This window comes from Archocentrus centrarchus, chromosome 19 (genome assembly GCF_007364275.1).
Source record: "Archocentrus centrarchus isolate MPI-CPG fArcCen1 chromosome 19, fArcCen1, whole genome shotgun sequence".
NCBI lineage: Eukaryota > Metazoa > Chordata > Actinopteri > Cichliformes > Cichlidae > Archocentrus > Archocentrus centrarchus.
The window spans coordinates 25416584-25442534 of record NC_044364.1 but is presented as its reverse complement, the minus strand read 5'-3'; the positions used below and the strand labels follow the sequence as shown (position 1 = coordinate 25442534).

At 39.9% G+C, this 25951-nt stretch overlaps 3 protein-coding genes and 1 long non-coding RNA gene across 7 annotated transcripts in view; 3 read left to right on the top strand and 1 right to left on the bottom strand.

The window, feature by feature from the left end:
- Positions 1 to 439: 439 nt before the first annotated feature.
- Positions 440 to 5073, top strand: LOC115798523 (uncharacterized). Of its 4 annotated transcripts, none has more exons than XR_004021484.1 (7): positions 440 to 499; positions 1862 to 2058; positions 2448 to 2526; positions 3515 to 3667; positions 3866 to 3961; positions 4119 to 4225; positions 4429 to 5073. It is a non-coding gene; the product is annotated as an uncharacterized LOC115798523 (long non-coding RNA). The 4 variants fall into 4 exon arrangements; XR_004021485.1 differs by lacking the exon at positions 440 to 499 and adding an exon at positions 522 to 1150; XR_004021483.1 differs by lacking the exon at positions 440 to 499 and having other exon boundaries at positions 522 to 2058.
- Positions 5074 to 11984: 6911 nt separating this feature from the next.
- Positions 11985 to 13866, top strand: LOC115798503 (uncharacterized). Its single transcript, XM_030755364.1, has 5 exons — positions 11985 to 12121; positions 12336 to 12552; positions 12767 to 12842; positions 13207 to 13512; positions 13862 to 13866. The coding sequence occupies exons 1-5, from the start codon at positions 12108 to 12110 to the stop codon at positions 13864 to 13866; spliced, it is 618 nt and encodes a 205-aa protein (XP_030611224.1). The 5' UTR covers positions 11985 to 12107.
- Positions 13867 to 16188: 2322 nt separating this feature from the next.
- On the bottom strand, positions 16189 to 18192 carry LOC115798501 (uncharacterized). Its single transcript, XM_030755363.1, has 6 exons — positions 17610 to 18192; positions 17424 to 17469; positions 17245 to 17336; positions 17020 to 17130; positions 16484 to 16757; positions 16189 to 16401 (listed from the first exon to the last, which is right to left on the bottom strand). Exons 1-6 carry the CDS (start codon positions 18014 to 18016, stop codon positions 16189 to 16191), a joined length of 1143 nt encoding a protein of 380 aa, XP_030611223.1. The 5' UTR covers positions 18017 to 18192.
- Positions 18193 to 22390: 4198 nt separating this feature from the next.
- The window catches only part of adgra1a (adhesion G protein-coupled receptor A1a), a 36814-nt gene continuing 33253 nt past the window's right edge, over positions 22391 to 25951 (top strand). The window contains exon 1 of the mRNA XM_030754317.1: positions 22391 to 22517. Coding sequence (XP_030610177.1) covers positions 22515 to 22517 — 3 coding nt within the window. The 5' untranslated portion in view covers positions 22391 to 22514. The remainder of the gene's footprint in view (positions 22518 to 25951) is intronic.

The following is a 25951-nucleotide window of genomic DNA, read 5'->3' as shown; positions in this document are numbered from 1 at the left end:
TCCTTTTGACATGAATTTCTCCTTGTTTCATTTAATGTGGGGTGCTGCTTATGGTTGTAACGACGACATTTGTGGGGCTTTTTAGGTCTAAATTTATATTTACGTGTTTATGGTTAGTGCTATATTCGGTGTCCAATTTTTTCTTTGAGTTCCGTGGTCTGAAGCCGTTTTTTCTTATGTGTTAAATCCATGAACCAACGATGAATAAATAAATGAACTACAGTACCCATGACCCCCATCGGCCGTGACCATGGTCACGCGTATTCCCGTTGCTGTTCAGGTAAATTGCATGACTGCCAGTTCACCCGCTTCGGATGTTATCAGGTCATTACTGACTTTATTAGCGGTTTTCAGGCCTGTAGATATGGGCCAGCAAGGGCCGTCTGCACCTCGTAGTCAGTCGAGAAGGTAGTTATCGTTCTAACGGAGGATCACTGACAGAGGGATGAAGGACTACAGACGAAGGACTACAGAAGCCATGCTCGCTGACTGTGTTCAGGTAAGAGGTAAGAGGATTTCAATGGACAGCGTTTATATAGTGATATTATTAAGCCAGTGAGTATCAATAAGCACTTGAAATTAGATTAATGTGGTGTAAGAGAGCGCTGATATTCCAACTCTGAGATGCATTTGTAGAGATTTTGCCGTCTTTGAGGCGCTAGCTTAAAGTTTCTGTGCCAATGTTAGCGGATATCGTAGGAAAGCGTTCACTATTTAAACAATGTTATGACAGAAACATGAGCTTCTGGACTTACTAGTTAAGTAAAATGATTATTTTCAGCCACAGATTCCAAATAAATATCCCGATGAGCTTCAGTGCATCCATATTCAATGTCTGATTCATTGTCCTCAGCTTTAAACAGAGATCATCTCTGTGTGTCTATGCTGAACTGGACTTTTCTTTGTTGTGTCTCCGTCTTAACACAAGTATTTTTATGGTTAGGTGAATTTGTTAGTTCTACATGCCAATATTTTTTTTATTCAGGTGTGGGAACAGTGGTTCAGAGGATGCTCTTCAGGAATGTTAAATGAAGGTGGTGAAATCCCTGTGCAAAGATATCAGATTACTGGACTGATCACATCAGCCTCCTGTGAGGTCTGTCTAAAGAAGACTAACAAAAATTCAGTGCAGCGTCCTGAGAAGATGGATGTGAGGACAGAAGCACACAAACATGTAGTTGTAGTGAGCTGCCAGTAATTTTAAATGGATTTGTTCCTCTAACTCATGTCTGTCTCTTTATCAGCCCTGTGACACATTGGTGACCTGTCCAGGGTGAACCTGCCTGTGCCTGCTGGGATAGGCTCCAGCCCTCCACCCACACCCTGACAATCAAATGTGGACAGACTAACTTCTTTCTTAGATTCATTTTATCATCTAGTGTGTTCTTGCATCATTTTAACTTCTAGAGTGTTCTTGGATTTGTGGCATTAATATTAGAGCTAGCCATCTTACTTACAGAATTCCTTCCATGAGCCATAGCCCCTGAGATTATTCCTATATTTATTATATTATCTATATTATTTGAAGAATGCCAGTCACTGTCAGTTTTTTTCTTTTACACTGAAAATTATATTGAGAAGTTAAAGAATCCATTCATCCTCTTTCTTAACTGCTTGCCCAGTTAGTGGAGCTCTGCAGTGTATTCCCGACACAGGGAACTAGGGGGAGGCACAACCTGGACAGGCTGCCAGTCTGTTGCGATGTGTTAAGCAATGTATTCATATTTAATTGAAAAATTAATCAATGATTTTCAATACATTTATGATGCGTTTTTGATTACTGATTCCAAGATGGCGTTGTGGTGTTTATAGAAATCCTGTTTGGGGTTTTAAATGTTATTTCTGTTTCCTGTTTGAGCAGCTCTGCAGTCAATGTCCAGGTGGGTCAGTGGGAGCAGAAGCCCTCTGCTAATGTACAGGCTCTGATCAGCAACATCCAGCAAGACCCACACAGCCTCTACCTGCTGGAGCTTTTTGTTTGCCTGTGACTGGAGAGTCAGATTTCTATTCGGGGGTTGCAGCTCCCTGTGCTGGAGAAACCACTTCACACCTGCAGAGGTCAGTCAGTTTGCAGAGGTCATTAAAACCCTCCCACCCTGACTTTCATGTGGTGGATCTTATATGAAACAGCAATATTTCAGTGGCTACTGCTTATACCACGGCCTAACACACTCTACAGATCTCTGATGGGCTCCTTCAACAAAGGTGTTTAGTAGATGTTGGTCTGCAGTCTGATGCTCATCATCTCCAAAGTTTGCTTCTTGTTTATTATTCATTCATACAAAGTAATGTGATATCTAGTAATAGTATAACTGTGTCAACCTGGTGCCCTTCATTTATGAAGAGTAATGTTGGACCCTGTGTATCTGTGTTCTCTGGGCTTTTCTGACTTCTTTTTGCAGGGTCAGAAAACAAAACCACGATGACTGTACATGTTTCTTTCTCAGGTGATATGATTGTGAGGAAGCAAAGCTCAGGAAGAAGGAATCCCTGCAGTCCTGTTCTTTCAGCTCCAAGCCTGCTCAGGTCAGTCATAGTTGTAGGACACTATAACGAGCGCAACAACTGAGATATAAAGTGTTTGATTAGACAGATGGAAAAGATTTTAATCTTAGGTAACTTCAACATGCCGAGCTCACAGAAACAGGAGAACAAAACTACCCTGATGTTTGTCACCATCAGCCAAGAAGAGCACAATAAATTAATGACAAATGTGACTTTGGCCACAGTTCCACAATAATAATTATGCTCATAATTGATTGTTCCCATATGTAAAATACTTGGAATGGTATAAATGTCTGCAAAAGGTTTTTTTCCTTCTAACACCTGTAGCATCACCCTTACATAAGTCACGAATATGGGTTATTAGGTTCATAGCTTAATGAGAGTATTACTATTTTTAATATTCAAAGTATCATAAACTACAGTGGAGATAATTCTTGGAAAAATATTATGAGTTACTGCTTGAGCAATCTGTACAAAAACATCTACAGGAAAAAGGGAAAACCGAGCATCGAGAGACGAGACAAACAGTTAATGCTGGGTAGCTGTGGGTACAGACACACGATGAGGGAAAAGTGGGATGTGGAGAAAAACTCAGTGCAGTTCCCAACACCCTAGGCCTATAGTAGTGTAACTAGGGGAGGTGGGGGTGTTCAGGGTCACCTGATCCAGCCCCAACTGTAAGCTTTATCCGAAAGGAAAGTTTTAAACCTAATCTTAAAAAATAGAGAGGGTGTCTGTCTCCTGAATCCAAACTGGGAGCTGGTTTCACAGAAGAGGGGCCTGAAAGAAATTATATCATACTGTGTTCATTCAGAATCAGGAGCTGCTGCACCACCCAACATCTCACTGGTCAGGATTATGAAATGCTGCCACCTGTCCTCTGAACTCCTGTCTGTCTGTTCTACTGTTGAAATGAAGATCTAAAGTTATCTAAACTTGAGCTCTAATCTTTAGTAGTATAATCTTTTAACCTCTATATGTGATTTTCTCCAACTTTCTTTAATCCCAGAGAAAGCAGCAGACAGTTTGAGGGGTTTGGGCTCACAGATGGTGACAGCATGGAGAGACTGTGGTCCTTCCCCTGAAGAACTGCAGGAGTCACAGAGGAGATGACTCCATCTCACTGTCTGGACTTGCTGACTGATGTTCTTCTGCACTGCAGGTGTAGCACAGCACTTACAGGCTGCTAACATCTGAATCTTTGAATAACACAGTAACCAAGCAATACCTGTTACTGTTGTCTAATAAGTGTGTAACTCTTTAATATTATTACCTGCTGCCCATTTAGAAGGAGAGTTCTTATTAACATGGAGGAAAAAGATGGAAGAATCTGAGCTGAACTTCCTGTTTCCTGCTACAGATGCTGACTGTGACCTCAGAGGACAGCTGGTCTGCAGAGTTACAAGTGAATCAAGGCAGAGGTCAGTCTGCCTGCAGCTTCAAAGAAAGCATCCAGGTAAAGTGATGTGGATCAGTGGATAACTCTGTCACCACTTTCAAATGAGAGCCTATTAGAGAGAGACAGTCTGAGCCGTTTTAGCCTCACAAGAAGGACAAAAATGAAGATCCAACTTTGACCATAATACAAACTAATCACTGCTGTGTGTTTTCAGACTCAGATGGGCAGGATCTCAGCATCAGACTGTCCAAACAGGCTCCAGCTTCAACAGCAGACTGAGACAGAAACAAGAGAAAACAGCAGCTTCAGTGGGCTCCACAGGTGAGCGTGTTCCTGCACCAATCAGCATCTGTTCTCTGTCAGTCTGTGTGCTTTAATAAATGTAGTATTGTAACCTAATCATAGTAACCATGCAGCAGTCACTCAAAACTTCTACTTTCTAACTGCCTGGCTGCTGCCTGCCAGTCATTTTAGTAACCACGTGGTAACAGGCCTGAACCTCTGCTTCCTTTATTCCCCTCAAGGTCAAAGGTGACATTTCAAGGGGTCTTCAAAGAAGAAGGGACTGATGTCATGCATCAATCACAGCGATTATGAAGATGACAACGAGAGCAGCTACAACTGTAAAAGTCTGACCACGACTGTTTTGCTGCTTCCTGATTATTAATGAATGTTTGTGTCTTTTGTCATTAATTCTTTTGCCGTCATTTGTTACAAAAAAAATTCACCAAACTCAGTTTGTGTTATTTAATTTTTACAGGCTACACTCACTGCACACAAGAAAACATTCATTTTAACCACTGATGACTCAGTGACTTTATAAAAGCTTTTAGTAGTCCAGCCTTTGACTATTAACACTTACCATATTGTACCTGTACAGCATGGTTTTGTACATGTATGAAATTTCTTTAATGTTGAAGTCATTTCCTGATTTAGTTTGTAATCTTTGTTGGTTTTCTCTACTTTGGAACTGATTGTGAGTCAGTGTGTAACCTCACCTGCTTCCCTTTGTTCCACATGACTTTAAGTTTTTTGATTTCTGTTTATTTAAATTTCCATTTCATTTTGATCTGTGTTGTGTGACCCTTGCAGACTGGTTTGTGGACTGCTTGCCTCGCTGTGTGTAACCACTGCCTGTTTTTGACTAAAGATTTGGATTTTTGACTTTTACCCCGTCTCTGTGTGTCCTTCGAGTCCTCTTCCTCTGAGTGAGGCACATACACATGTTTGAATTCAATAAGTGATTATAGTTTGGACTGTTAGGATAATAACAGTGTTTTTATGCTTTTATTATTGAGTTATTACCTTTCAAACATACATGAGGTCAAATTATAAAGTTCTGTATAAAGCAGGAGCTGTGAAAAAATCCTTCTGGCATTATACACAATATGATATTAATAAAGTATGAAATCTTAAATAAAATATTAGAAAAATGTGCTCCTATGCTGTTGATAATACTGTCAGTCAAATTCATGTACAATTTTTATTGTTTTTACATAAAAGTTCAACTGGATTAGAGGTGGTGACCATAAGCATACCAAAAAAAAAAAATTAATGGTCTAAGTCATCATAAATAATGAGCCTAATCCTCTCATCAGTGTCACATTGTTCTTCCAAGTGTTCACAATGTTAAGCTTTTTGTTTGTTTATATTTTCCGTTTATTTTATAATCAATACTGCGACCAAATCTACTCTCCTTCTCAAACTACTAATACTGGCAGTCCAGGGTGTCATTGTATGCTGAGCTAGGGTTAGGGTTAGGGTTAGTAATTCAGACTAAATGTCATCCATATTACCTTTGCTGAATCCAGCAAATATGTAGGAAATTGCATAAGAAGTGGAATATTATTTAATATCCATATTGATTATCAGCCTTCATTGTCACCATTGATCCACCCAGGGTCTTGGTGGGGATGGGCTCTATCCTGGGTTCCTTGGGTGAAAGTTATGTTGCACCCTGCAGGTCTGCAGCCCATCAGTCATATCTAACATTTGGTTCGAGATTATAAATCAAACTAAACTCAAAGCAGGCTCCTTGCATGGAAATGATGAGCCGACTGTGAGCGTTCTTTGACTCTCCTCCACCTGCTTCATCAAACCTCAGCAGTAAACATATATGAAGGCAGCAGCTGACACAGTAACAGTGAGCGCAGCGCACTGTGCAGTCTAAACTCTGCTCTGATTAATTATATGAATGTACAGCGAGTCAATCAGGATTGTGAAACGTCAGCTGCAGAGCCCCAGTCTCCATCATCAGATCAATGCCCGGTTCATTTTCCATTTTATAAACAATACTTTAGAGGTTTTACTAAAGTCACACTGTGACAGTGACGTGCATACAAGTGTGTGTGTGTCATCAGTGGCTACAAAAGGCCTTTTCTTAAAGGATAAAGTGGTGTTTGAGCCACAGTTACGGCGGAGCGGCGGCTCTTTGAAATGGGACGCAGCCTTCCTGCGGCAGACAGCTAGCAGCAGGAACCGGACGTGCCAGGTTAGCCTAAGAAGCTACGGAGGCGTCCATGACAACCACCATAGCAACAGCCTTTTAAGGCCGTTTTAAAAACATCCTCAGTGTTCATAACGAACAAAAATATATGATTTGAAACAATTACAGCTGCAGAGCTGTAGCGGCATCTTTAAACGTTGTTTACATCGATGATCATGAATGATACGATGTAGCTAGCAGTGAATGAGGTGACGTCATTGCGTGCGCATTTCACAGCTGTCTGTCTCAGTCTGTTGACATTTCACAGCCATCACCTGAATATTACTCCAATTAACATGTGTTTACTTTCTCTGGACCATCTCAGGTCCACCGTTACAATTTCAGCCTACAAAATGATTTCAATATGAACACACACTCTAACATCAGTGCGCTTTATGAAGTCCAATCCTTAAAATAAATATTATGTTTGTAAACATTCATGTCTCTGAAATAAGTACAGCTGTTCATGTTTGTCATTACAATTTTATTTGTTTAGAGAATTGTGAACTTCACATTGTGTATCTAATCAGTCTTAGCAACATCCAGTCAAATCAAACAGTGGAGTCACAAACAGACACAAACCTTCCAAATCACACACAAGCAGCCCAGTCTCATCATTTAGAAACTAAAATGTCTCTACTGTACACTACACTGTGATCAATATATTAAAAATAATAAATGAAAAGATAACATTCACATAAAGCTGTTTGAAAGTAAAATTAATAGGTACTTTCTAATAATATTTTTAAGGATCTCTGTCAGAGACCAGACAGAGCCATGACTCTCAAGAACCAGAGACTGAAATATGGAAAAAAAAATCCCTATGAGAAAGAAATGTGTAACAGTAAATATTTTGTCCAGTGGAAAATTAACTTTTTGAAAAAAAAGCTTGGGATATCATCAAACCAGAAAAATAGAACTCATTTTTTTCTTTAACAACACACCTTAGCATGCAGTAATATGACACGTTTCCAAACAACAATACATAGATTTTGTTCAATGTTTTGATTGTGGCAGTGAAAACACATGTTGCTGTGTGTGAGTGTGACTGGCAGCCTGTGTACTGAGACCATGAAGCCCACTTCTCTGAAGCAGCTTCTTCTTCTTCTTCTTCTTCTTGGCATCCAAACAGAGGTGGGAGAAACCTACCAAAAGGAGAAAGAACATCTGAGGTGAAACCAGTCAGGACAAATAATTAAATTATATATAGTAGTTCAATACAGCCTCTCAGGTAGCTTGTGTGGGTCAGCTGTTGATTTCAGCTCACTGCTCCTGTCTGTGGACCAGTGTTTTTTATGTTTGTAACCACTTAACTTCCATTCATCTGTTTAACTCAGGGAGGAGAAATGTCAGGTTGGTGCAGGCTGGTGAGTTTAGGAGGGAGGTGCGTTTGGTTCTCTGTTGTCATTATCTGAAAGATTTGGTTCACCCTGTGGCTGGGCTGTATCTGGGGTTATGTTGGACCTGTCACACTTAGCAAGTTTCCCAGGTTGCTGTTTATGGTTTAGAACTTCTAGCTCTGGAGCAGCATCTGTGGCTGTGTAGGGTCCCGTTGGTTTTTGCTGTTTCTCCAGATCTGCGTTGGAAATTAGGTTATTGATCTCAGTGCATTCCTAAACAGGCTGAACAAGGTTATATATCGTCATCCTCCTAAAAAAAATGGTCAAAGACATTTTTTTTATTTTATTTTTGTCTAAATTAAATTTTCAACATTCGGTTCAGTTTTTTGTGTTTTCTGAAAAGCCTGAAAAAATAAAGTAGACCATAATTTTGGGAGGGTGACGACATGTTTCATGGCTAAATAACATAACTGCTGCAGTCTGATGGTGTCAGCGAGATCTGAAGCAGTGGGTGACGAGGAAGAGGAGGAATACAACAATTTGAAGAGATCCCTCAGTCTACAGTCAGCACAACGGCTACATTAGTGGCTGTTCGTGCTTCAGGTTCACAGCAGATGGAAGGAAACTCAGAGAACACAAAACATCTCTTCCAAATCTGGGATCTCAATTACAAATATGTTCTTATTAAACTGTCACTGGTTAGTGCAAATGGCTCACCAGCACATACAAACCTTTGAAACAAAATCACTGCACCTCATATGCAGAGCAATGATCAGAATATCAAACTTGTAAAAGCTGTTTAACTTTTCTCTTTGTGTTAAATATCAACAGCAGACAGCTTGGACTGTAAGCATTAAGCACAATAAAAACTGAGAACTGTCACTCCAAATGTCTCATGATAACAGGTAAAAATACCGTTTCAGTCGGTGGCCTCAAATATTTCTTCTTCGACTTCTTCTGAAGGCCGTCTGCAATAAACAACGACAGAAGAGGATTTGGTCATTTTACTTGCACCATACAGTTTGATGGGGAGGAACAGGCACAGTTATGTATAACTGGTATAACAAGTAATACTCAAGTGAATGTTAAACATGTATTAAAAGAAAAATGATTCAGCTCAGCTCACAAGAAACTGCTGGATACTATTCTGGAAATGCCTAATGAATACAAGGCCACTGTGAGCAATGACAAACCTTTAAACATGCTAATCAAAAAGCACACATTAAGTATCATTGCTCACCTTTATTTCTGAGAATGTCACTTCAAAAATGATTGCATGCTGTCAGCTCTCATGGGTGAAGTTCGGCTTTGAGGGTTGGAGAAGAAGCTTTCCAGCACCCTTGGATTTCCAATTCAGTTCTGAAAGAGCAAAGACACAAACTACAATGATATATGAACCAGACATGTTTGATTGTTGCTGCAGCACTAAACAGGTTTACAAACTGGCAGCCGATATAGCCTGAAGTATTAAAGATGAACCTCCTCTTCCACAAAAAAAAAAAAAAGATTTAGTGCTTCTATTTGCTGTTCTCAAATCTGCTCCCTCCACTGATAAACAACAACAATGTAAAACATATTAATGAATCAGTAACAAAATTATGGTGTTGAAAGTAAGTAGCCTGATGCTTCTAGATTAGTGATTCCAAAGCAGGCTGAGTCAAAACCTGAGATGGAGTCTGGGTTTGTTTAAAGCTGAGGACAGTGAATCAGTCCCTGCTCACTGACAGGATTCCCAGAGTCTGGAAGCTTCTCCATGATGGGAATGTAATACACTGTAAGTTTCAGCTCATTCTCAGGTGCTGGCAGGTTTCATGGATCCTCAGGTTTGTCACAGAGGATTAAAGGCAGCCAGACTTTGATCAATTCATTTCAGTTTTATGTGTATAGCGCCAAATCACAACAGTCACCTCAAGGCGCTTTGTATTGTAGGTAAAGACCCTACAATAATACAGAGAAAACCCAACAGTCAAAACGACCCCCTATGAGCAGCACTTGGTGACAGTGGGAAGGAAAAACTCCCTTTAACAGGAAGAAACCTCCAGCAGAACCAGGCTCAGGGAGGGGGGGTCATCTGCTGTGACCGGTTGGGGCTGAGGGGAGAGAGACAGGACAAAAGACACACTGTGGAAGAGAGACAGAGATTGATAATAATTAATGATTAAATGCAGAGTGGAGTATAAACAAAGTAAATAAGGTGAATGAAAAGAAACAGTGCATTATGGGAACCCCCCAGCAGACTAGGCCTATAGCAGCATAACTAAGGGAGGGTTCAGGGTCACCTGATCCAGTCCTAACTATAAGCTTGATCATAAAGGAAAGTTTTAAGCCTAATCTTAAAAATAGAGAGGGTGTCTGTCTCCTGAATCCAAGCTGGGAGCTGGTTCCACAGAAGAGGCGCCTGAAAGCTGAAGGCTCTGCCTCCCATTCTACTCTTAAGTATCCTAGGAACCACAAGCAAGCCAGCAGGCTGAAGTATAAACAGACTGCTTATTCTTTATACGGTGAATTTAAGAAACTTGCTAATATAAGGTTTGTTTACAGTGAATATAAAGAAATCACGGGAACCTCCCCAGCAGTCTAGGCCTATAGCAGCATAACTAAGAGAGGCTTCAGGGTCACCTGATCCAGCAACTGTGTTCAGACAAGTATCATTTTATTTTACATTGTGATAACCCTGGGTCAGTTCAATGCAGATTAAATGAAGCACTGTACTCGCAGACATTGAATATGGATGCACTGAAGCTCATCGGGATATTTATTTGGAATCTGTGGCTGAAAATAATCATTTTACTTAACTAGTAAGTCCAGAAGCTCATATTTCTGTCATAACATTGTTTAAATAGTGAACGCTTTCCTACGATATCCGCTAACATTGGCACAGAAACTTTAAGCTAGCGCCTCAAAGACGGCAAAATCTCTACAAATGCATCTCAGAGTTGGAATATCAGCGCTCTCTTACACCACATTAATCTAATTTCAAGTGCTTATTGATACTCACTGGCTTAATAATATCACTATATAAACGCTGTCCATTGAAATCCTCTTACCTCTTACCTGAACACAGTCAGCGAGCATGGCTTCTGTAGTCCTTCGTCTGTAGTCCTTCATCCCTCTGTCAGTGATCCTCCGTTAGAACGATAACTACCTTCTCGACTGACTACGAGGTGCAGACGGCCCTTGCTGGCCCATATCTACAGGCCTGAAAACCGCTAATAAAGTCAGTAATGACCTGATAACATCCGAAGCGGGTGAACTGGCAGTCATGCAATTTACCTGAACAGCAACGGGAATACGCGTGACCATGGTCACGGCCGATGGGGGTCATGGGTACTGTAGTTCATTTATTTATTCATCGTTGGTTCATGGATTTAACACATAAGAAAAAACGGCTTCAGACCACGGAACTCAAAGAAAAAATTGGACACCGAATATAGCACTAACCATAAACACGTAAATATAAATTTAGACCTAAAAAGCCCCACAAATGTCGTCGTTACAACCATAAGCAGCACCCCACATTAAATGAAACAAGGAGAAATTCATGTCAAAAGGAAAAGTGGCGGTTAAAAATCGCAATTAAAGGCATAATTCAGCGTCTGAGCTTCCGGTTCAAAAGAAAAAAGGGGGGGAAAGGGGCAAAAAAAAAAAAAAAAAGATTCAGCTTATACTGCAGCTTAGAAGTCGTGCTCAGAGGCACGAACTTTATCCCACTGCATTTCGGGCAGGTTAGAAGTCGTGCTGAGTAACACGAAAAAAAGAGTGAATTCGTGTTCATGAGCACGAATCAATAGATTAAATTTCGTGACTATTGCACGAACTGCCGTGAGACCGGGTTGCCTTTGAACACACGGAGACAAATTTGGCAGTGAGTGACACCCAATGCCCGTGCATGTACTGCTCTGTTGGTCGCATATGCAGGCTTTGGAAGTACAGATTAGATTTTGTATTTAACGTAAATTATCCAACGAGCCTCATACGGCATTTTGAACTAGACCAAGTGCTAGATTTACTCAGAACCAACCTGACACTTGCCTATTAATAAATTGGTCTTCAGTAAAGTACAGTATGTTGTACTTGTTGCTGTGATACACATCTTTGTCATTGCAGGATAATCGAGCTGAAATTGTACGTTCAGCCAGGCGTTTACTGCATTTACTGACATCGCCTCAGGGACATCCAAGCACAGCAAGTGATGAAGCCACAGATCAGGATACAGGGTGTAGCAGATATTTAAATAATGTTTTATGCCCTTATATAAAGTCGTTTGATCTGCCCATACTAATGTTCCAAATGTTTATGGATACAATCCTGCAGAGTAGAGCAACATCGTGGTAGGAGTGAAAGTTCAGCTGCTCGGCCTGACAGACAATCACTTCAAATGGAAATGGCCAGGTTAGAACTTAACACATGTTCTAACACACAGAATTCTGTGTTATAGTATAAACAACATGTATACTCCATTAAAAAAAGGACTTTACATGTTGTGACCATTGAGTAACTGGAATTGTCTAAATTCTGTGTATGAAACAAATTGAATAATTTTCTGTATTTGGAGCCTAGTGCTATGCTTTGCTGAATTTGTGAACATTTATGTTGTGTTTTTTAGAACCTTTCCAGGAATTTTTAATAAAGGCAGAGGAAAGAGACGCTTTTCAGCAACAAATGTTATACCTGCCAAAAAGATAAAGCCCCTTGAAGTGTCTTTCTACTTGCTACCAAAGCAGTATGACAAAACTCCAAGTGAGAAAGAGAAACTGATCCATATGCAGGCAGGACTGGGTCCAAGGACTGCTCATCTGGATGAGAGCACAACATATGAAGAGGTAGTGTGCAATTAAGTACTTAGACTGGATCTAAGGAAATATGAGAATCAATATATATATGTATATCTAATAATTTACCTTCAAAGATGGACATAGTAGATAATTGACAAAACAACAATTTTGTAGGATCTTGCAGCTTTGAGGTTTGATGATCATTATTTCAGTTTTTAAAGATTAGTTTTACTTACTTTTTTTTTTTTTTTTTTGCTTGTAGTTATGTGATGCCCTCAAAGTTATATATCCAAAGCTGAGATCAATTACTGGTGGATGGCTGCTATATAAATCAGCAGGTAAGCCCACACAATTTTTATTTATTTAGATATTTTATTTATTAAAAGTGGGCATCAACTGATTGTTGGGCCTTGTGGAACACATACTGTACCGTTACTTTAACAGGTAATTGCTTTACAGCAAACAGAATGTTTCCTTTAAAGGTTTTTGTACATTTGTTAAGTCAGTCAATGTTGAATTTAAGACATTTTTGTGCACAGTATTAGTCACGCCTACCTAATTTACAAAAAGTTACGTGAAAAACAAAATGTAGGTGGCTTAAACGATTTCTTTATTTGCTATTGCCAGATAAAATATGACCTATAGTTAATTTAACAGTTGAAAAGTGCAAAATGTCGTATTTGACTGCACTGATTTCTACAGGAGGATGGGGTAGCCGAAAACTCTCTCTTGTGTCACCTGATGACACTGGATACACAGGCAGACTGTTAAAGTCTGCAGGTCGTGCAGGTCAAAATCTGTTCATAGTCCCCATTCAAGAAGAACTTTCCACAAGTCCACTACATCTAACTGATGAAGCATTCAGTAGCATGGCGAAGGCCACATGCCAAAAGTGTGGAGTAGCTGTTCCTCTACAGCTTCTTAAGGATCACATCAACTCTTGTTTAGTCATTGATGTTGATGGTGACCAGCCTGATATGGATGGCTGTCATCCTGCTGAGATAAAATGTAAGTGTTTTTTTGTTTTTTTTGTCTGTCTTTAAAACTGGCATCAACATGTGAAATTCTTATTTAAAACACCACGTGTTCTTTGCAAATAAAAAAATTGCAGAATATTTATCACTGCTTATCAAAAGTGGCATAATCAGTGTGAAAACAGCTCCTGCTTGTATCTTTCTTCCATTTTTCAGCAGCAGCAATACAGCCATGTCCTGTTTGTATGGAAATGTTTTCCAGTGAATGTATTGAGGAACACGCATCTATGTGTGGGGAAAGGTAACTTTAAAGATTTTGTGTTGAAGGGTTTGTTTTCACATGGAATGCAAATGCAACTCCTGTGAATTTTTTTTTTCTTTAGTGTAGTGACTCATGAAAATGCCATCAGTGAGGAAGAACAATCAGCAATGCCTGGACCATCAACAACAACTCTGAATCAGTTACCATGGTAACAGACTCTGCGAACCTAACCTGCTCACTGGCAGGTTTTATCCAACAAACTGAGTATTTCTCTGACTCCTCCCCTCCTGCTGCACCTGAACCACCTGTCTGACACTCTGATCATTTCCTCATTCATAAATTGGCTGTCAGAGGAGAGAATTCATCTGCAGACGTTTGTTTCTACCAGCACTGATATCCCAGTTAGACATTCATTTATTTTTGTATGTAACATGAAGCTTTTACAGTCGTTCACTCGTCAACAGGCTGTAAGGACGGAGACAGCGATGATGTCACACATTATGAGCATAGCTGCCAGACTGTCAATAGATTCCATATTTACTGAAAATTATTTAAACAATTAAATGGTCATAAACTGAACTGTCACAAATTGCAGAAAAAACACCTTCTAAAAAAATGTACCTGAGGTCTGCTGCTGTCTCAGTCTCTAACACACAGGTCGCTCAGTAAACTCAGTCTGAGCTGTTTCTCCACAGTTTTATCTTCACTTTCTGTCTCCTGTAGTTTGTCCGTCAGGCTGCAGCTGAATAATTAATTTCATCTGATGAAAATTCAAGTTGCATAAATGATGACAGTGGACATTATAAAATAAATTCTATATTTTATAACAAACTTTAATTCTATGATTACAGAGTGGGCCAAGCTGATTAAAATGACTTGTCATGCTCTACACTCAAACGTATATTCCTTGATCCGCTGGATTATATTTGAGGCTCTGCTCCATATTTGCCCGTTGCCAGATGGTGAATCCTGGTGTCGGTGCTCCATTGATGATGACTTTCTTTCCTTACTCACATGCTAACTGATTGAACTAACTCTGATCAGCCGTTCTGGAACGGGAAACTAATGAAAGTTACCAATCTCACAGTTGGCCAACTGAGAGTCTGATTTAAACTCGGTTTGTTGAACCTGCTTCCTGGAATATGGCCTTGGGTTTTAAAAAAATGTCTAATTTATTAACTATGAAACTGTAAACTATTTTTTTTAACCTTTTTTCACGTGGTTTGAAAACCTTTTTGATAAAAAGATTGTTATGCTTATACTGAGGTTAGAATAAAATATTGGAGAGAGAGAATATGTTCCATTAGTTCTTATCACTATTAATAGGTAATTGGACGAGTCACAAGACAGATCAAGCAGCTGCGACGAGGTCTTAAAGAAACACCAATGTGGACAGTGCTGACTCAGCGACCAGACACAGCAGCTTTGCTACTTCCAAAAGAGGGAGCAAGAAACATCTGCCCAGAAGTAAGTTAGTTAATAAATCTGATCTGACCTCATTTGTATTTTAATTTAGCTGAAAAGATCAGAGAGTGAATTATGCTTCTCATGTGCATTTCAATGCAGGTTCTTCTGCAGCGCATCACTTGGCCACAAGCAGACGACGATGATGATGATGATGACGACGACTGCTCAGCTGACAGCAAATGTCGTGTGTCGGGTTACCTCCAGGAGTTCATCACAAGAGGTTGGCTGTTAGAGAACACTTGCACGTGTGATTTAAACAGCATTAGAATTTACTTTTGTTTGTTTTTTATGTAGCTACACCGACTGAACTGCTGAATCTGGTGAAATTCTGGACAGGCTGGGAGGTCCTGCCAACAGCTTACTCTGTAGAGGTAACCACAGGAAGATATATCACAGCCTCAACCTGCTTTGAGATTCTGCGCATCCCTTGCCACTACAAGGATTACACTTCTTTCCAGAGTGACTTGCTTGCTTCTGTTTCCACCTGCCACACAGGGTTTGGTTTACTGTGAAAGTACCAGCTGATGTTTCAATAATTCAAAGTTTTAAAAATATTTTATGTTCTGTTTAACTGTTTTTTAAAGGTTTTTTTAAAAAAAGTTTTAAAGAAGTCATCTGGAGTACGTTTTGTAAAGTTGATATTTCATCTTTTTACAAGAGACTCAGTCAAGTCAAAACTGGATTTTCTTGTCTTGGATAAGACGTGAATTAGTTCTTTATCAAAACCTGAATAGCTGATAATCTTCACTGTTCTTAAAATAAAACAAACTTACCACTTCAAGTACCAGAGCTGTAAAGGGTTCAGAATTTTAAAAAGAGTCCTGAGTTTACATTTGCTGGCTTGCATGTTTGCTGTTCACAGGAAATCATTAAATAAATGTTTTGGCTACAGACTTGTCTTCAGTATCCTCCCTTTTGACTCACCAAAAACAGCAAACACCCAACAAGTGCAGGTATTTTGATTCTTAGATCATCTTTTATTCACAAAGAAAGCAAATGCTCACAAAACTGAACAGCAACCATATAAATGTCACAGCCAAAAGACTGAGATGCAGCTTTTGGGTCAACTGCCTCCTTTAAGGCTGTCATTTGTTCACAAGTCAGAGGGCACGCCGTGTCTGGGACCACAATGCCCGAGTGCTGGTTCTGAGGAAGCCCACTGTCTTCCCATTCAATATGGGGAAAGTCCAGATCCTACAGAAAGAAACAGACTTAGAATGGTTTTGAAATTGAATCACCTGTCCTAATGTAATTAAATGTTAAAACATGCACATACTTCTGTACTATCTGGTCTTTGAATTGGGTGGTGTGAACAGCCCAGTGCCCACAGCTGGTTAGGAGTCATGTGGCCTTCTGTTCTGAGTGGGTGATTGTCCCAACCACAGTGGAAAGTGTCCAAGTCTTCCTGTAGGCGTGGCAGGAACACATAGTGGCAACAGAACAGGTGTGTAGCATTACCAATGCTGAGGAAGCCACCATCTTCAAGGTAATGGAGAACATAGTAGATGCTCGTTACAGCAACCCACAGGTCCCTCCATAACCTCTCAATCCTAAAATTACACAGATTACATCTGAATAGAAATATTTAACACTTGACATTAACAATAAGAATAAAAGCATTATACATAATTTAAAAGATAAAGTAATTAGGGTTTTAAAATTGCATCTTTTGGTTATTTGTATTAATTTTCATCACTTTATCAATACATTTTGCTACATATACTACATTCTGGATTTTGCAAGTTTTTTTTAATCTATAAATATTAGGTGACAGCTTTCAAGTAGCATTGTACTACATTCTTCTCAACTAACCGTTGGTTATGAACACTTTTCCCAGATATAAAGCTGCTCCTCCCAGCACCACGGACTGTGAACATGAGGCGAGCGATGTCCACGTTTTCCACCCCTTGATCACCACGTACCCTAAGAAATATAAATAAAAATAAGTCTATAGATAGTGAAGAAGTGAATAAATAAATAACTAAGTTACCCATGCTTTGGGGCATTATCTAACAGTTTAGCAAAATATACATTTACCTTAGTGGAAAACCAAACTTCTCAACTGATGCTTGGAAGAAGGCCAGGGCAGTGGATGCCAGGTTGTTGGAGGATGCACCCAGGTACATAATCTGCAGCACAATGCAATGATACCACTATGAAATACTAGGTATCTGATGATTGTTAAAAACATATTTATCCTGGACAACTATGTTTACCTTACGGGAAAAGCCATCAATCCCTCCAAATATAACAATGTTATATCTAAAAAGAAAAAAAAAAATCGTGTGTTAAAGACAACTGATGAAAATAATGTGTGCCTTAACAGCAATAAGTATACTGTACAATAACATCAAACCATGAATTGCACTACAAATGACTAAAAAAACAAAACAAAAACATACCGGATCAATTTATGGTTTGTATCGATGTGCATCAGGGAGTGTGGACCTGGAACAGAGTAGGTACGTCGATTGACACACCCCAAATTGAATGTCCGAGCTATGACACCACTGGTGTCAACGCGGTGCATGGATGCTCTGACGCGGTCATACTGCACCCTCAGTCCTCTGGCTTGCAGAAGTGCCTTCATCATTCGGTATCCAGAATGAGGCTGCTTGGATATGATCTCCCTCACACACTGGTCCAAGTCTTCATCAGTCATGGTGCTGTAGAGTGTCCTTACTGAGAGATCACACTCCCGCATACGTCTGTACAGTGTACTTCTAGAGACCCCCAATAGCTTGGTTATATATGGTACGGACAAGTTAAGTTCAAGCAAGTGGCGAAGGCAGTCTGAGGATACTACCATACGCTGTCGCCCTGTTGGTCCTTGTTCAAACTGTACAACTGTAGTGTGCTCTTTGCTTCTGTGTTTTTCAGCATTTATGAGACTGTGCAGGTCTGTCAGTGCATCTAAAATATTGGGACAAATGTGTGCCTGACTAGACAGTGCATTTAACAGCACATATTCTTGTGTGCATGTAAACTCTAAGAAGTCCAAATCCAAAGGCATGCGTTCCAGAATATGCGCCAAATGAGACCGAAGTCTCCCGAAAATATGATTTAACAGTTCCTAGGGGACAGAAAACAATGCATTAACATACAATGATAATAATTAGTATTATGTAATACAAAATCTAATCTGTACTTCCAAAGCCTGCATATGCGACCAACAGAGCAGTCCATGCACGGGCAGTGGGTGTCACTCACTGCCAAATTTGTCTCCGTGTGTTCAAAGGCCACAGACAGGCGAGCGCTTGCTCTCTCTCTCTCTCTCTAACTAAATATAGCGAAAATCCCTCGTTCGGTGCCGCCATGATTGTTGTTGGTGAAGTTTTACAATTAGCGCCTACCGCCCCCTACAGGTTATTGAACATAACAGATGTGAAAAGCCGCCTACAAAAGGCTTTGGAAATTGTTATATAAGTATTTTAGATGTTTGTAACGAGCGAATCTATTTTATGTACGTAACTGAAGTATCATTAGGAGCACTAGTTACTGTTTTTTACATTGTGTGTGTCAGGTATAGCATTTATCTAAAGACACGTAAGAAAAGAATAATTTGCTTACCGGAGTGTTACTGCTGGCCGCCATAGTTCTTCTGTCTTCCCGCCCAGCGCCAGCCATGTATCACGTGACTAAAGAAGCGTTGTGTGATTGGCTGGAGTTTGGTTTGACTTCAGCCAGCATCGATTGCTCTTGCCTGGGGGTGGATAACTTTTCACCGCATTTTCTGACAGCGAATTTTAGACACTGAATTTGACCTATCGCATTTGAGTACTCGAAAATATTTGCATCGAATTTTTAAAGGGTGAATTTTTTATCTTGAAATTTTGATCATTGAAAAATAAACTGAAAATGAGATAGTGAAATTTCAGAGACTTAAATTCAGAGGCAAAAAATTCAATCACTTTTTTTCGGCATTAAAAAAATTCAGTGCCAGAAATTCAATGGCATTTAAAAATCAGATCCTGATGACACAAGTTTGCTTCCATATTGTACCTTGAATCTTGCACCTGACAAAGTATGAAAACCTAAAACTAATACTGAAACTAACTAAACTAAACTAAAACTAAGCAATAAACCTAAAATAAAAACTAATAAAAATGAGCAAAACCGCTCTGAAAACTAACTAAAATTAACTGAATAAAAGAAAAAAAAAGAAAAACTAACTAAAACTAAACGATAATGTAAAATCCAAAACTATTATAACCCTGCTAGGTAGTCAGAAAGTTTTAAATAACATATGACAAGCAAGTAAACACCCTACTGTGTGACAGGAGAGGAGTGTATGTACTGTATTGCTATACTGCTAAACATATATGTTTTCTGTTATATTTTAACACATCCAGTGTGACAACTGTGACAGATGGTTCCATGCCCTGTGCCTAGACATAAAGAGCACAGAATATGAAAATGCAAAGAAAGGCGGCTGGAAATGTCCATTGTGCAGCTAATATGCAACCTTTATACTCTGTTCAATATTGTTCAAAAGAGATAGTTTGAAATTGTATGTAGAAAATAAAATGGTACTTTGTTTCAATGGCATTAAGGCTGTGCCTCATCTGTCCAGTCTAGAAGAACAATTTCACACAGATTTTGAGTCAGTCTGTCACATGACCTGGAAGCTATTGAAGAAAAATCCTAAATTTTGACCAAAAAAAAAAAAATCCTAAACAATATAAAAAAGCTTAAAATTGAAAAATAATGAGTGCGCCTCAACTGTCTAGTAAAACAATTTCACACAGATTTTGAGTCAGTGGGTCACATGACCTGGAAGCTATTGAAGGAAAATCCTAAATTTTGACCCAAAAATATCCTAAAAAATATAAAAAGGCTTAAAATGGAAAAAATAATGAGTGTGCCTCACCTGTCCTGTCTAGAAGAACAATTTCACACAGATTTTGAGTCAGTGGGTCACATGACCTGGAAGCTATTGAAGGAAAATCACAATTTTTGATTTAAAAAATTGCTAAAAAATTGAAAATGGCTTAAAATGGGATAAAGAATTGTGTGCCTCACCGATGTAATCTATTGGCATAATTTGATATTAGTTTTGTCACATGTGGTCACAAGACAAGAAATTTATTTATTTTTGTTTCTCAAGAGTGTTTGCTTCGGAAATTTATTGATAGTCCCTAAGCGAACCTCCGCGTGTGAGAGGAGAGAGCGGTAGAGAGTGGCTGGCCGAAATCTGAGTCCCTCAATCGCAATAACCGTGAGCTAGATGCCGCTAACTCGCGGAGCTTGAATGTCCAATATCCAACTTGAAACTAACTTCACCGCGGTGTAGAACCGACAGATATTTATGTAAAAATGTAGGGAATAAAAGTAAAAATTGACAGAAAAATAATACTCAGGTAAAGTACAGTACAGGTACCTGTGCTCAGGAAGAAGGAATCCCTGCTGTCCGTTCTTTTAGCTCCAAGCCTGGTCAGGTTATTCATAGTTGCAGAACAACATAACGACTGCAATAACTGAGGTATAAAATGTTTGATTAAACAGATGGAAAAGAGAGAAATGTCTTCCCTATAATTATCACTATTTTAATAACTTTTACTAGTATAAATAGTAACTTCAACATGCTGAGGTCAGAAAAAGGAGGAAAAAAAACTCCCCTGATTTTTGTCACCATTAGACAAGAAGACCACAATAAAGTATTCACAGTTGTGACTTTGGCCACAGTTCCACAATAATAATTGTAATTGATTGTTCCCATATAAAAAATACTTGGAATGGCATAAAAACTGCAAAAGGTTTTATCCTTGTAACATCTGTAGCATCACCCTTACATAAGTTATGAATATGGGTAATTAGGTTCAAAGCTTAGTGAGAGTATTGCTATTTTTAATATTCAAAGTATCATAAACTTGCTATGGTTGAGACAATTCTTGGAAAAATGAATACTTAAGTACAGTAATGAAGTATTTGTACTTCGTTATTTCTCACCTCTGGAGATAATGGCTTGTGGCAGAGGAGTAGTGAAAGGGAAGGTTTACAACATGGTAGTGTCCAAACGACACACTTTGATGCACAGTTTAGACATGGTAACTCTAACAAAAACACAAAGCTAGAGGTGGAAAATTTCAAAATACTCAGATTTTCAGTGGGCGTGATCAGGAGGGACAGGATTAGAAATCAGTATATCAGAGGGACAGCTCAGGTTGAGTGGTTTGGAGAGAAAGTAAGAGAGGCAAGGTTTGAATATATATACAAAGGAAGGATAGTGCATATACTCGACAAACAAAAGATGTTGAAGATGGAGCTGCCAGAGAAGGGGAAAAGGGGAAGACCACAGAGAAAATTAATGGAGGATAGCAAAGGAGGACATGCAGCGGGTTGGTGTGATTGAGGCGGATAGTGGGGTGGGCGGTGCTGTCCACTGGGTCCCTCTTTAAATCTACATGTACAATAAAGGCTACCTTACTCTGCAGCCGTCATCTCGTTACCATAGTTGCTACAATCACAGCAGTTTAATTACGAGCTGATGGATGATAGCATCATAGAGATTTCCTTGGGCTGTACTTTAGTTGACCATCTATTCCACGCCTCGGCTCTCTACGTCACATGCGGTGCGGCGTTACGGGCAAATGGAGCGGAACCACTATCTTCACTGACCTGGATTGAGGAGGATCTGCACAGCTCAACGGAGAAGATACTACTTCAGGTAAACTCGGCGTCTTTTTTTCCCTTCATTTCCAATTCGTGTGTTTTTTGGTGCATGGTGTTGTGGCAAATAAATAATTGAAAAATTGTCCAAATTGTGTATGAATGATCACAGCCTGAGCGCGCATGCACGCAAGCATGTACTGCCACATCAGTGTAATCGCCACGTTTTTAGACATGGGAGAAATTAGGATACTGTAAAGGTGTCCTTTTCTTGGCAGTTTAATATAGCGTCAGTGCTGCTTTAAGATTATATATTGAAAAAAATCTATTCCGATGGTTTCATGATCGTCATCTGTCTCGCCGCCTGTACTCGTGTTTTTCAGAGCTAGCAAAAAGATGTAAACAGCAGATGAATCTTGTGCCTGTGATATCCCTGATCTTCTCCGTCTTGCAGATGGGGTCCGGACTTGAAGGACGTAGATGCCGTGCAGCGCTGCTTCTGGACCCTTCGCAGAGAAGGAGCAGCCCGTTGAGACTCCTGTAAATCAGATCACCATCGCTGCACCTGGATTACAGAACAGCAAGCTCATTTCCACATCTCTGCTCACAGACCTCTACACGGATATGAAGGGGCCAGGGTACAGGAGGGAAGGCAGGTGAGACCAGATCTTCACAACTTAAGTGTTCTCCACAACACTATGGTAAGTTTTTTTTCCATGCATTTTTATAAGTTCAGGTTACTGTACAGTATGTGCAGCATGTGCACTATATACTGCATAGGTGTTCATCATTGTTAAAACAATGATTCACAGTCTTCACCTAAAGCTGAGGAGTGTGAATTTTCACACACAGCTGCAAAATACATAAATCCAGGACTACACCAATTTAAAACATATTGTGCATAAAACAAAAATATATCAGAGACAGCCCAGGACTCTTAAACAGCCAGAATCCTATATCAAAAAAATACTGATCTCTTTTTTAAGCTGGCTAGATCACCATAGTTACTTATTCTGGACACATAACCTCAACCAAGTTATATGTTTGGAGTTTTGATTTAAACTCAGTTGCCACATTTTCATTGATTATTATGCTTTATACACAAAATGGACTCTACTGAACCAAAACAAAGCAATTTTCACATCTCCTACACTATCTGCTGGCTGAGGTAGATATAGTGGTAATTCAACCACCAAAAGACCACTTGAGGACATTTCCAATGTGTTGTGGTGAAAAAACTGAGGCCTGCGATGTCCAGTACTTTGAAACACTATATATTATCTGAAGCCTAAATATATCTGCAAAAACTTGTGTGTGATCAAGAGATAAAAATAAGTTCCAAAAGACAGTGCAAAAAGGATTAAAAACATGGCATAACCTTCAGAATCAACAACCACACATAGTTGAAAACCGTGTGGCTTCCTCCTGGCCCTAATTCCCTACACCTGTGCCCCTAAAGCCTTCCTTCAAATAGTGTAAACAGTCAATCTAAAACCAGGGGCAAAGGGTACACAGGTTTATATTGTCTGGTAAAGTCTACAAAAACATTTAGACCTTACCAGATGACAATAATAATAATAATCATAATAAACATAATCATAATATGGTGTGTTGTTGCCATAAAAATTGGCAACAACACACCAGCCCTTAATTGTTACTGTAAAATAACATATTTCAGTCTTATACAAACAATGGAGCCAATTTCAGGTCTATAACAAGTTCAGTCCATAATGTCCATACATTCAATAACTCAAATAGAAATCTGAGTTCTAATCAGTCTTCATACAGCTTCCAGCAGAAGACAAATCTTTGTAACCTGACACTCTAGTATTATCCTTTCTTTTAACTAATAAAATGAAAAACCATGAAATGTAACTTATGAATTAATAACAATGAAATAAAGATACAACATCCCCTCCCCCCATGAAGACATTTATCTAATCAGATGCTAAGGGGTAAAGCAGTTGAACTGGTCTTTTTAATATTGTCCCATCTGATGTGTGCACTGCACAAGCTCTCACAAGTCCATCTCTTCCTGGGAAGATTTCCTGGATGATCCCAATTTTTCCAAATCTGGCATGGTGTCTTCTCCTCCGTAATGAGTACCAGACCATCCTTCTTGAGATTGGTGGAATGTGAGTTCTTACATTCCACCAATCTTTGGTTCTTTGGTTCGGCAACATATTCAGAGCTTGTAGCAGAATGCTACCCATCCTGGCAGCAATCACACAGCCCCCATGAGTTCTAGACAGGGCAGTGTGAGGGCAGTGTGCAACTCTGGATTTGGACTTTACTAGTCTCTTATAGGCTCTCCCTCAGGTGTCTGTCCTTGGAGATAAGCTGCTGCACCATATACCTTCTCACTTGCATCACTGAACACATGAATATTTTGCATCCTTCCAGCTCCATACCACCTAGGAATGGCAATCAGATTAAGCCGAAGGAGCTCTGTACACCACTGCTGCCAACTTTGGGAGAGATCATCTGGCAGCTCCTCATCCCACCTCTTTGCCACATGTCCTGGAAGAGACATTTCACTCTTATTGTGAATGGTGCCAGAAATCCCATGGGATCGAACAGTTTGGCAGAAGATCGCAGAATACTCCTCTTCCTGTTCTCTTTGTCCTTGAAAATGTCCATGAGGTGTTTCAGATTAAAGACAAAGTCATCTATTTCTGGCACCTTTAACACACAGCCATGTGTTTCAGGCCCTTGGGAAAAGGTCAAAGTCATCTTGCTGCTACTTGCTCTTCAGTTCAGGAGAGTTTGTAGTCCATTTGCAGAGGTTTATGCTTGCATCAGACAGGATTTTCCTTGCACTTGTTGTCAGTGCATAAGCCTCTTTAACATTGTTTGAGCTGGCAATCAAGTTGTTGACATACAAAGAGTCCTTAATAGTGTTGATGGCCTGCGAGTGACTTCTTTGGTATTTCTCTAGATGATTTTTGATTGTCGCTGCCAGCCAAAATGGACTTGATGAAACCCTGAATACCACACAAGTCATTCTCAGCACATGTAGATTTGTGGTCTCAGCATCAGGACGACCAGTGCACCACAGGAACCTCAACACATCCCTGGCCTCTTTTGCGATGGATATCTGAAGGAACGCCTTTTCAGTTTCTGCCATGAATGCAATGGGATGCAACCTGAACCTGACAAGGAGGGTGAGGAGGTCTGGGTTCAGGTTCGGTCCAGTAAGCAGATAGTCATTGAGAGATGGGCAGCCATCTTCATGTGCAGAGGCATCAAAAAGATTCTCAACTTAGTTGTTGCCTTGTCCTCTCTTATCACAGTATGGTGAGGTAAGTAGTAGTTGGTGTTGTCTTTAGCATCAACTGTGACCTTAGTCTCCGGGACATCTTCACATATCCCTTGTTGAGGATAGTCCTCCATCACATCATTGCATCTTTCAAACAGTGTCATCAGCCTTTAATTTTCCTTTTCAGGCTTTCAAATCACTTTTTGGCAAGTCTCAGATTGTCTGGTAGTTCTGGTTTGTCTTGTTGCCATGGCAACTTAACTTCATATCGGCCTTCCTTGTAAGTGACTGAGCTGTTGAAATATTCTTGAGCCTCAAGGTGCTCCTCCTGTTCTTCACCTTTGCTGGAGATGCCCAGAGACTCTATTTCCCCGAACGCACGCAGCTGGTTTGAAACCTGTGTGATCTCCTCTGTGTAGATCTTCATAGACGAAGTTCCACTCATGCTTAACAGCGACACTGGGCCTTGTACTGTCCAGCCAAACATGGTCTCAATGGCAACTAATTGGTCTGACAGTCTCTCAACCTTACCAGATACCATTTTCCAGTAGTGATCAGCACCAATCAAGGTCCTTGTTGATGTTTCCTGAGACATCTGCTGACATCAGTCCCCTTCTTTTCAGCTGTTGTTGGATTGGCTCTCCTGGTACCTGCATGACTGCAGAGCTAACCTGAGGTGTTTCAACAGCTTCAATTTCAATAGTTCTTTTCTTGTTGTGTATGTTCTTAAGGATTAGCCTTACAACATTGCACTCTGTTGCTACTGGAGTGTTACTACCAAAGGTGTGAAGCTGTAAAGTCTCTCTCTTGCCTTAACCTGCTTCGCCAGGATGAAGTTCTGGTGATTTCCTCCATCCAGGAGGCAACGCACTTTGG